This window comes from Fistularia commersonii, chromosome 25, assembly GCF_037954325.1.
Source record: "Fistularia commersonii isolate RoL2024-O1a breed Wild chromosome 25, RoL_Fcom_v1.0, whole genome shotgun sequence".
Taxonomy (NCBI): Eukaryota; Metazoa; Chordata; class Actinopteri; order Syngnathiformes; family Fistulariidae; genus Fistularia; species Fistularia commersonii.
The window spans coordinates 4680110-4692657 of record NC_141308.1 but is presented as its reverse complement, the minus strand read 5'-3'; the positions used below and the strand labels follow the sequence as shown (position 1 = coordinate 4692657).

General features: G+C 38.5%; 1 protein-coding gene across 1 annotated transcript; it reads left to right on the top strand.

The window, feature by feature from the left end:
• Nucleotides 1-5888: 5888 nt before the first annotated feature.
• Nucleotides 5889-12269, top strand: mep1bb (meprin A subunit beta b). The gene is made up of 16 exons (XM_086173091.1): nucleotides 5889-5961; nucleotides 6271-6311; nucleotides 7548-7566; nucleotides 7657-7707; nucleotides 7803-7846; nucleotides 7943-8021; nucleotides 8237-8354; nucleotides 8475-8653; nucleotides 9168-9386; nucleotides 9634-9786; nucleotides 9907-10122; nucleotides 10250-10714; nucleotides 10834-11013; nucleotides 11372-11491; nucleotides 11596-11686; nucleotides 12122-12269. The coding sequence occupies exons 1-16, from the start codon at nucleotides 5889-5891 to the stop codon at nucleotides 12267-12269; spliced, it is 2196 nt and encodes a 731-aa protein (XP_086029217.1).
• The last annotated feature ends 279 nt before the right edge of the window (nucleotides 12270-12548 follow it).

Below are 12548 nucleotides of genomic sequence, written 5' to 3'. Positions count from 1 at the left end.
ACCTTACAAACCCATGGATGTTCATTTGACTGGTCTTTTGATTCATATGAATTCCTGATATCTATTCAAAATGGCACTTAAAGCGTACTGGCTCCAAGTCCCCGAGCGATGGGTTTGTATGCAGCTTTTACTATTATTTATTATCAATGTCACAAGGTCATTCTTTTTTTTGTGTTCCTTTGAGGACGAGGCGGGTGTTTGCACCTTTCTTCGGCATTGTGAATTGAGTACTCAAGTATTCAAACATTTATTGACGTATTTTTCTATTTCTTGGCTATAAATGGCTACTGAGGTTGTTTATCAAAAAGTGATGATGAAGGAGCTAACAAAGAACACTCCACTGACACTGTCTTGAAGTTATAAAAGATTTGATTATAAAAGTATGGCATCAAACAGGCAATTCAGTCTGCCTGGAATGCATTCGGCCAATGTAAACGTCCCCCAATCTGTGTATCTAACCAGATTGTTATAAATCTGTTGTTTATGCAAACGTAAACTCTCACTGGACATCTGGTTTTACTAAAAGAAGCACCTGAGAGTTGATATACAGCGATTCTCCCAGCCTTGGAGGCATGAATAATAAAAAAAAGGCCCTCAATCTAAACATTCAAAACTCATGTATCTGCTCCCAATCTCTGGATAAAGCTACACGGAAAACCTGCCAAGTCAGCATATATCAGGCAGTTCAGATACTTCATGGCTTTTGATTTGAGTAATCAAAAGGTGATTAAAGGTGTAGTAACTCCAGAGGCACAAATCCAACGTACCAAAAAAAATGTCCAAAGGTCTTTACCTAACCTTGTGCATTGGTCAGCAAGTCCAGGTTGTTAGTTTTATGGGCTTTTATCTGTCAGTTATCTCATGCAAGGTATTCCATTCAGGCCTGGCAGAAGAACAGCTGTTGTCTCTATTTCATACATTACTCACCTTTCTTTATTGTTATAACTCTTCAAAGCCTTGTATTTCATGTTCAACAAATGTTTCAGGGTATGAAAATAATTTTATTTTTATCCCTATGAGGGCCGCCACCCTTTGAAAATGTGTTTTCATGATGACTATGGGCCTGCTTTTTTTTTATTAAATAAAATCAATCAGTAACTGTGTGAGCCATTGTGTCAGAAATGATGTGCTGCTGCTACTTTTAATTACAATTCAATATTTTGTATCCTCTCCACAACCCCTCAATGAAACCAATTGCAAGTCAAAGGAAAACATTGTAGCACTTGAAAATTAATTTCGAATTTGTCTCAGAAAAAGTAGAAAGGGAAACAATCCGATTGGTCTCACCTTGAAAGTGTAGATGAATTATCTTCAAAAGACTTAGGTACAGTGGAAATATTGCTTTACACGGTACTTGCTCTCATTCTTTCGTACATTTGTACCCCCCTTCTGCCGCACACTGGCACGCGCTTACACACACTTTAACGATTCTATCACTTCAGAGGACATCACATGACGATGACAATGTCCTACAGCTCGACTCCCAAGCCTAACCTTAGCTTACCAATATTAAACCAATCAGGATTTCACCTCAAAACTAAAAGATGTTTGTTTGGAGAAGTGCGTAATATAATATGACAACACACACATGTCCCCAGAACATGAGTAATATCTACTGGAAACAAACACACACGCATGCACACACGCACACGAACCAGCAGGATGAGCCAAAGCCTGTGATGAAAATAGCATTCGAGGTGTAATGGTGTTGAAGAAGAATTAATTGTGATGGTTCCAGAGTGTAGAAAGAAATGTCTGCGATAAGATAAGCATGAACATCAAAGTGGTCCCTTGGGAATACAGAGGAAGCATTTAATGCAAACTTCACCTCACGGGAACAAGTTGGAATTACCTGTGGATAGTCAGCAGATGGGCAGAAAATCGATTACGCTTTGTATTGAAATGTAATGCTTTATTGCAATGTAGTAACTGTGTTTATGCAAGCCACCGATGGTTTATTGAAAATACAGAGTAATGTGCATTTCTCCTTCAATATATAGGGCTGTGCCTTCTCCTGAGACATCTGATATTACTTTAAATGCAGAAAAAAATGTCAATGCCATTTTAGGCAAAAAGCAGGTGTGGTTTGTAAAATCTGATTTCTAAAATGCTTTGCTTTCTGACATCAACGGAAATGGTTGAAATAGGCATCAAATAAATGATTAAGACTAAATATTATCATTTATAGGTATCATATATATACCAAGGTACATTTTTCTTGTCATTGGGTATCAGAGGTGGCACAGGCTCTGTGTGGCAGGCTAAACCTTCAAAGAAATATTGAAGGTGTATATATATTTAGAATAAAATCAGGCTCACCAGGCAAGGTTAAAAAAAACAACATGGTTCCCAATGGATGTTTCTGTGACAGTTTGGTTCTGTTATCTATTTTTTTTTATTTCTATTTAACGGAAAGACCAGGAATTATCACCTCATCACTATGGAGGACTTCCTGTAACCGCATGATTTTCGAGTCCCAAAGACTAAAATGGCAGGCGAGATATTCATTCAGTTTTAATGGTTTCTAGTCTCCACACTGGAGTGGGTTGTCCACTGTTTCTCTGCTCCCCCATCCCAAGTAGAAAGAAAGAAAAACCCAGTAGCTCTGACAATTATAAATCGTCCAAATTTATGAATGAGTGAATGGGTGAGTGAATGTCCAATGACCAGTCCTGGGTGGACCCCACTTAGGGATAAGCAGTATAGACAATGAAATAACCCATTGAATCAAAATGTTGAGCCATTAAATTTTCAAGTTGTTTCTTTTAAACTTTAACTTTAGTGTCTTATGTACTCACCACAAATGTTTTGTTGTTCCTTACAGGACACCACTGCTGACTCCATTGCCACCAACATAGCACTGCCTATATCATGTCCATGAGAAAACATAATGACTTGATTTATTACCCCGGTGAATACTTAAATTTCACCGTGTTAAGCACTATTTACATTTTCTCTTTGATGAACAATTTGTACAAATGGTTAATTTAGGGCAAAAGTAAAACATCTACCTGTTTATTTGGCTGTGGCTAATAAGTGGTCAATGAGTTTTCTGCCCTCATGAAAAAACTTGTGTTGTAAATAGCACATGCTTGCAATAAAGTGGGGCTATAAAACATCAGAGCTAGAAGATAATCTCGTACGGGCAATTTGAGCCATGCATTCATATTCATACTTACTTTTTATTCATTTTCTATCATCCTCTTTACTTGCTGTTTGCAAAACAATAAAATGGTTTATGCAGCATTTGACATTACAACTACTTGAACACATCTAATTATGTTTTTTTTTCTTGTGATGGTTACATTTGTATGCAACATATTTCACATAATTTGATCATAAAGCAGACAGGGCCCAAACATTAGAACAATCAATCAACCAATTAGAGACCCTGAAAAAAGTCATTTATGTGATAACCAACCCAACCAAAACCAATCCAGTGATCTGGTATTGTAAATCAAAAATCCTGTATTGGTCTGATAATCAGTCTGTCTATTTGCCAACCAAAATTATCAGATCAGATAAGGTTTGATCAGATAAATTTATCGTCACATGAGGGAAATTCGTCCTAGATCATCAATACAGCACAGCTGCTTCTCACACACACCGATATCATAAAATACAGGGTGGTACTAAAAGCGCAGTGCAGAATGACAAATAAGAGCATACAGAATAAAAACAGTAAACTACACGGTCCAATAAAGTAGACAGAAGACCCCCAAATGATGAAAAAGATGAATAAAAATGACAGAGGGGGCCGGACTCTTTTCCACTTTGGAGTTTTCTACTCTGGCTGTTGTGTGTGCCGAAGCATCCAACAGCAGTTGAGACTTTCACGTGGGAAAGCCATGTGGAAAGGTGAGATTGAGAGGAAAAGTCGCCCCGATCTGAAACCAAACAGTGATTTGTTACTGGACTTCTGTGCTCGTCACAGACTGTCCATAAAAACACCATGTTCAGGCGTAAAGGTGTGCACGTGTGCACCTGGTACCAGTTCAAGATCAACTTTGTGATCGAATCATTAGACTTGAGGTAGCAAATGCTAGACATCCCTCCGATTTGCCATTAGTTGCTGTAAAAAAAATGCCTTCACTGGTGTTGTTGCTTCAACATATTCTAACAAGTTTTCATAAGGTGAATGACATATGCATCCAGAAATAGCAAGGCTAAATTACAGTAACCTAGACAACATGCACTAAAGCCCCATGAAACTATTGAAATGGTACACTCAACAACAAAAGATAGGTCAGCTGATCAACTCAACACTTTGCATTCTGTTGTTTTTTGAGCATTGGCAGGACTGTTACGAAAAAAAAAAGGAACTCCATTCCATAAGTGCTGTTTCGCAAGTGCACAGCACAACCTGTACACAACTCGATCACCTGGAGAAAAGCTGGCATGTGAGAAATCTTTGCAAGACACAACAAGTGTTAATGTCAGCATAGATGCTGAATAAGGTTTGATTTGGATTTTAACGGACATCAGCCCATAATTTGAAAGTTACATGGATAAATTATGCTCTAAAAACATATATCCGGCTCATGAATGAGTATTTGCAACAGGGTTGAGAGGCCTGAGGTCGGTGCTCACCTGAAAAAGAATTGATTTTTAAAAACAAATAAAAACAAACAACCAATAGACCAAAACAACAGAAAAATGAAGAATTTCAAAGCCTGAGCTTATTGTTTGGCTTTGACCTACATTTAAAGTGATATAACAGGTGTGAAAATATCTGTCATTTATTTTGTAAAAATTTGCAAATAATTGTCTCGCTCATCTTTTGTCTATGTTGATTTTAAACTTGTTTTAAAAAAAACATCTTTACCAAATAAGTCAAGGACTCGCTATTTTGGGGGGAAATTACTTAAAAAGAACATTGATACAAAGAACGTTGATTAGTCTGTGAACAAATGATTGTTTTTATTACATTTAAAATGATGATTGTCAAGAGATTAGAGTGCTAATAGTAAAGTAGTAGTAATCATTATCACAAACCACTCTTCAAGTGGGAATAAAACATGTTTATGTGACATGCGTTTAACAGAGATACAAAATATATCTCTATGTTGAATCTTTGTAGCTTTCCTGTAGAGTGCTGGTGATGGTCTGTTTTAAAGCATGACTCAAGCTGACTCCATTAAATAGATGAATACCCTCTTGATTGTAAATGCTTTTTTTTTGCACGTTGTTTTTAATTTCTTAACTTCTTTATTCTGCTCATATCACTCTGAAATGTTGTTTTTTTTGCTAGGTCAGTTGTTTTGTATATGAAAAATACTTGATCTCCATCCAAAGGGTCTATACAATGTTTCCATGGCCTTCACTTCCAAAGAATCAGCCAAATTAAAAGAACATATATCCAGCGGCAGAAATGCATTAGTTCTGTTCCATTAGTTCCATCAGATCCCAGAACCCATTTTAAGGATAATAAAGCAAAGCTCCAAAAATATCAATAAGTAATTATCAGCACCCAAAAAACTGATATGGTTGAATCGCCTCATGTTTGCATGAATGTGACAGGCTTACCTGATTGTTTCCCCTCACTTTGTCCCAGTTTAACAATGAATAGCAGCTTTATACATTGTGTGTACAATATTCAGGTCAGCCTCTAACTCACAGAACAACTAAAATGTTCTCCTTCAATGTGGATGTTGTTAAACTTCAAAATTGAATACAACGCCTACATGCCCACATTTGTATAAATAACACAACAGATTATTATTGTATATTATTGTGACTCATCGTGTGTCAGATAACTTCCTCTTTGGGATATTAGTAAAGTAAATGGTACTCAGGATTTTCTAGAATAAGGCCAGTGTCTGTCATTGGATAGGATTGATTTGAATGTTGTTTGGAGGGACTTTATAAAAGCTTATGATGGAGCAGTGATGACCAATCCCAAATCACCACTACTCCTGTCCCCCCCTTACCCACATAACTTCTATGATGGTGGTGGTAGCGGTAGGGGGATTTCTTGCACTATTTGAGGGTCTCTCAAGCTGCTGGCAAAATTGTGGGTCAGAAAAAATGTCTGTACAATAAGATGGTCAATGGCATACTTTGGAGAGCGTGTTAACAATTTAGTTATGTGGGACTTTTTTTAGCTGATGCATTTCCATCATCGCACATGGTTTATTTATATTACCGAACCCAGCAGAGAAGAAGAAGTGCTGTCGCGACAATTAAGTGTGTGCACAAACAGCACAAATGAATGAGTCTTGCTTTTTGCTGTTGTGACAAATGTGCATGTTTGTCACGTTGTGATTTCAGGCTTGACACCATGTCGGGGACGAGACTATAGAGTGTTAAAGGTGGGACGACCCACTACGAAGTCAAAATTAACACGGCCCTGTTCGACTGGACTAGGACATCCCCTCCGTATGAGGGATTTCTCTCACGATATAAAACTTGTGGCCGTAATTCCTTGAGCGTTTAGTAAGAACGTGTTCAAGAAATGTCACCACGGTTACCATTAAAAACATCATGTTCCTCCAACTTGACTGGAATCAGCCAGTGAGACTTATTCTGGCACTGAGCAAAGACAGGACAGACAAATCTAGACTTAAAAGCATCAAGCCACAAAGGCTTTGCGACAGAGATAAAATCAAATCCTAACTATATCATTGGAAAGATGTCAGAAGAGAGGATATTGTTGCAGAGCGAGCAGGATTATTTGCCTGAATCCACTTCAGCATGTCATCACATTTATTAAAACAGCACAATCAATGGTTCTTAAGGTTAAAACATTCAGATCTTATGTGTATTCTTCCTCGTCAACATGCTTTTGTATTTGAGGGTTGAACTCAGTTTGGACACCATGCCTGTGCATTTAAAAGCATGTCATTCAGTTTTCACATTCAGCCATCAATATACCAGCAAACAGTGTTCTTGCTCAGCACAGCATTTTTAAATCAAAGAGCCCTAAGAAAATGACATGCCTGAATGCATAACATAAAAGCAGTATAACATGAGAGCACCTCAAAGAAATGAAGAGCATGTGATTTGTAATGCATTGATTTGTTATGGTTTGGTCAAAATTAAATAAATATATGCTGATTTTTGATTAGTATAGACCTATGAAAAACCATATATAAATTACATCAAACGTTATTGTATGCAGTCAACGTACATTACCATCATTCAGAAGTTTTGGTAACTCCTGTAGGCTACTTTGCTGACTGCAGCTGTGTAAAGTATTGTTGGTAGATAAGTTACTGTATAACTCAGCAAGTTTACAACTCTATTAATTATTTACATGTATTTCATATGGATATTGTTTTAAATCCCGACATGCACCTCTGACCAATAATTTCTCCTCCAAGTTTCTGCAAGAATAACATCCACTCACTTGTGTTGTCCCTTATTGGGAGACCTTTAAGAAAATGGTACAAAAGAAGTCTACAGGCGCAGTTGTGATTTTATATCACCTCCTTGCTGTTACACTATGTTGGGTAGGAAATACTTCTGTTCTCTGGCAATGTGTGAATGAAAAACTTTTTCTGAGAAATCTGTAAACAAATTACTTTTTTCACCATGTGTTCTTGCAGCCCACAACAAAATTACAAGGTAAGTGGATTTTTGCCATCAGCCAGCAACAGCATTTTATGGTTGTCTACATTGTGAGTTTCCTTCATACTCTCACAACAAATTCTGCAGACTATGACATGGATGGCGGACGGGACCTTGATATTTTTGAAATCAATGAAGGTACAAGATGTGTTTTTCTCTTTTTTTGTTTTTTTTTTAAATCATGGCTCCACGTTAGATTTGTGAACTACTTTTTTTGTCATTGTCTTCAACAGAGGCAGGGTTAAATCTGTTTGAGGGTGACATTGTGATTGGGGAGGTGAGCTAATAACTTTCACTGGATTTTCTGAAATATGCCTATACTCAATTCATTGTATTGCTATCATCTTTTAGTCACTGTGATTGACTGTTGCAGGGGCAAACACGGAATTCGATAATAGGTAATGAGTATAGGTGGCCAACAACAATTCCATATTATATGGGAGATGACTTGGGTAAGATATGCAGCATGAATACAATACATTTAACAATACATTTACATCAAATGTCTTTGAAATCAGTTGTTATTAAACTCTTCTTTTGGATAAGCAATACACTTTGCCTAATTGTAGGGGCTATTGAAAATTAGAACGTACTCGTGGTCACTCCTGAGGAGAATGTGTAAGACATTTTTCTTATGCTAATTTCAAATGACTGATGATCTTTGCAGAGATCAATGCAAAAGCCGTGATTCTGAAGGCTTTCGAACAATATCGACTAAAAACCTGTATTGACTTCAAGCCTTGGAGTGGAGAAGCAAACTACATCTTCATCTTTAAAGGCAGTGGGTAAGGAAAGAGTCTCTTTTATTGTTTATGGCAGATGTGGGAGGCGAGAATAAAATATTCTGTCATATCTTAAATATTATGGATGGTCTGTTCATAAAAGTTTTGTTATTCTTTCAATAGCTGTTTCTCATCTGTGGGTAACCAGCGGGTTGGGAAGCAGAGGCTGTCAATCGGGAGAAATTGTGACCGCATTGCCACCATTGAGCACGAGTTCCTCCATGCTCTAGGCTTCTGGCATGAGCAGTCTAGAGCAGACCGAGACGATTACGTTCAAATCATGTGGGACCGCATCTTACCCGGTACTGAAACGCTCTCTGCGACCTCCGCAACAAAATTATGACCAATCGAAAGGCTATCTATTCTTGCTCCCACTTGACACATAGTCCTTAATGACATGCATGCATGCATGATGACCTCCATTTTTTAATCCATGTTTTTGCACAATTATCACAGTCTAGTTGGATGGCAAAAGGATATGCACACGGTGCTCAAGAAGTGTTTTACGACTGGAATGTGTTATTGCTTGTGTGATAAACTTGAGCATGATTTCTTCAAATATAATGACTAGCACAAAATATTATCAGAGGATCAAGGAACGTTATGCTGAGTGGTACGGTTTCGCTGGCATTAAGTGCGCAAATGAAATCACTAAATCAATGATAAACTGTATTTTGTGATTGGCATTTGATGATAATCCTACGCGCTTGAGAAGCAGATGTCCTCTATTGTAAGTCGCTTTGGATAAAAGCGTCTGCCAAATGCTATGTAATGTTTATGAAATATAATGAGACTTGTATTTATGTGAAATTGAAGGTAAAGAACACAACTTCAGGTCCTACAATGACACCACCTCCAGCTCTTTGGGTGTTCCATATGACTACGGCTCAATGATGCACTACAGTAAAAAAGCATTCAACAGCGGCAATGAATCAACGATTGTCACTAAGATCCAGAGTTTCAGTGACGTCATTGGCCAGCGCATGGAGTTCAGTGACAGCGACCTTCTTAAACTCAGCCGTCTCTACAATTGCAGTAAGAGTCTACGAACCATAACCAAGATCTGTTTCATTGCCTGCAAAGGAAATGCTGAATATGCGTTTATCACCGATAATGTTTCACCACTTGTGGATTGTATAATTACAAATTCATTACTAATTGTTCAGTTGTCACTACATTGGGTTATTAAATCAAACTATCATAACAGTGTATTAAGTCTGTAGATAGCGGCTAAAAGTCAAAGTTCACTTATGTTTGGTTTTGAATATAAAATATGTTCTAGCCCAGGGCTCCACATTTCTGGACTTCTGTGACTTTGAACGTGAGAACATATGTGGCATGATCCAGGGACAAGGGGATACAGATGACTGGATGTGGGTCACAGAAGCTAAAGGAGGGCCGATCAGCGACTACTCCAACATGGGGAAATGTAATGGTAAGACTTATCCTTACACGATTACATTTAGTATAGGCTGATTCTATTATCCTCCTTTCAATATACTATTGTGCATAATACTTTTTGATATTACTAATCAAGCAGCATTTGAATGTCTAGGATCTGGCTTTTTCATGCACTTTAAAACCAGTCAAGGGGCCACTGGGGCTACAGCTCTGCTTGAAAGCAGGATCCTTTACCCCAAACGAAGCTACCAATGTCTGCAGTTTTACTATTACAACAGCGGGAGTCAGGACGACAGACTGGAGATCTTTGTGCGGGAGTATGACAAAACTAACTCAAATGGAGCACTGCGCCTCATAAAGACCATTGACGGTGATAATTACTAAATGCTATCATTTTAGATGGTGGATACAGTTATCCAGGTTTATTATGAATAAACCTGACCATCTTGTTATTACTCTCCACTAAATCCTATGTCTTAAAACTCATGGTGTTACAGGATCCCCTCAGGCACTGTGGCAACTTCACCATGTCAGCCTGGACGCCAAAAGAAAATTCCGTGTTGTTTTTAAAGGGACCAAGGGTGCTGGTCCATCTGGAGGAGGACTGTCTCTGGATGACATCAACCTCTCTGAGACCACTTGTCCCGAGTTTGTATGGCGTGTGAAAAATTTCAGAACTCTTCTAGATAGTAGTCCTGAAGACTCATCCATCTTCAGCCCCCCCTTCACTTCTAAGGAGGGTTACACTTTCCAAATGCAGCTGTACCCCAGTGGTAGGAAAGGCTACCCTGGTCAGATGTCAGCCTACGCACATCTGGTGGCCCGTGAAGGGGACACTGGGCTGCAATGGCCATGTCCTTGGAAGCAAATGACAATGATGTTAATGGACCAGCACCCAAACATCCAAAAGCGCATGTCTAACCAGCGCAGTGTCACAACTGACCCTGAAGAGAAAACATCAGGTGCCTTTACATTCAGTGCCAAATTGTTCAACATTGGTGGGATTTAATTTCAAAAATATTGAAAAACATTTCACATGCTCAAGTCATACCAAGTCTGTGTTTTAACTTTCTTTAAACAGACTCTACCATGTTATTCTGGGACGATCCTCGGAAGGTGGGTTATGAGGTCACAGATACAGACGGGTCCAAGTATTTCCGAGGCCCTGGCTATGGCACACCAGTCTATCTCACACATCTGAGAGCCAAGAGCAGGGATTTCATCAAAGCAGGGGATGCCATCTTTCTACTGACCATGGAGGGTAAAAGCATCAGATGACTTCAAACTCCCAATAGAAAATGTGATTTTTCATTGCCAACGTAGACATATAAATGTAATGCAATTCCTGGCCAAAAAAACACAAAAGCTGTAAAAACCCATCCATCCTCTTATACAGTTTTACAATATGTTATTCATTCGTATCCCATGGCTATCTCTCCTAACCAAGTCAAGAGTATATGCAGGATTGTGTGCCATTATTGCATCCCTAATTCAAATACCCATATTAAGATAAACTCATATTAGTTATTCTATTCAATTATTGCTTTTTATTTCCTTTTCATTAATGTTCACCCAATTCAGTCCAATTAACTTGTCTCTTATTTGCTTACTTTCTCTAGATGTGTCTCATCTGACTGTGAGCCAGCCTACACCATCCACCGCTACCCAAACTGTGCCTTCCAGCACTACCAAACATATGTCTTCCAAAACTACCCAGACTTTGCCTTCCACCACCACCAAACCTCTGTCTCCAGATGCAACCAAAACTGTGCCTTCCACCACTACCAAACCTCTGTCTCCAGTTGCTACCAAAACTGTGCCTCCCACCAATACCAATCTATGCCCTCCACCACCTCACCCTCTAATGTCTACATTGACATTAAGTGTTTGCACGATGGCATTTGCATGGTGGATAAAGGAATAGCTGTTTGCAGGTGAATTCTATCACTCATCGACCGCCACAATACACAGACTATACAGGCACTCATAAGTACTATCTTTATAAGATTATTGTGCTTGGATTTGACTTACACTGCCTGGAGCATTTAAGCTGTTATCTATGAAATTTGGATTGATGAGTGGAGAAACTAATCCATTTCAGCACATCAATTCTGAGTGGTAAATTATAACGACCACTTTCATTATGAAGCCCTTTATGACAACACTTCTTGCAATATTACAAAAGGTTCAGAAATAACCTTTCTGACAACTTCTCTAACTTCATGAGGGGGTCAAAGAAGAAAGATAAACCAGGAAACTAACTGTACAAGTGATATCAAAATGGCAACACTTGGCTTGCATTTGCCATCAGCCAACTTTCCATGGTCATTGAAGTGCGTTTGATATTATTGTGTTTTTCTGCTCTCCAGGTGTGCAATGGGTGGTGACTGGTTGTACTACGGGTCCAACTGTCAGTTCAGGTGGTCAGACATGTATAAAACCACTCTTGCACTTGCCTCTTCACTGTCTGTGCTGTCATGGGAAACACGTGCGCCAGTTAGTAACTTTAGTGGGTGACCTGAAGTTTTCCTGCAACAAGAACAAAATTGAGACAGAATTTAATTCAGGTTAAATTAATCAGTTAATCATAGTGATGTTTAAGCAAAACACTCGGTCGAAGCCAGGTGTTTGTTTTTAGAATTAGAATTATAAGTCCAATATTTAAAAGCAAATTACTTTGTAGTTTGCATCATAGCCTTATAGATGACTGCCATCTTCTGGTCTTTCAATGTAAAAACATGAGAACAATGTGAGAATATTGAGTGAATTTATGGTTTGGGATTTTAAGGTTGGTTT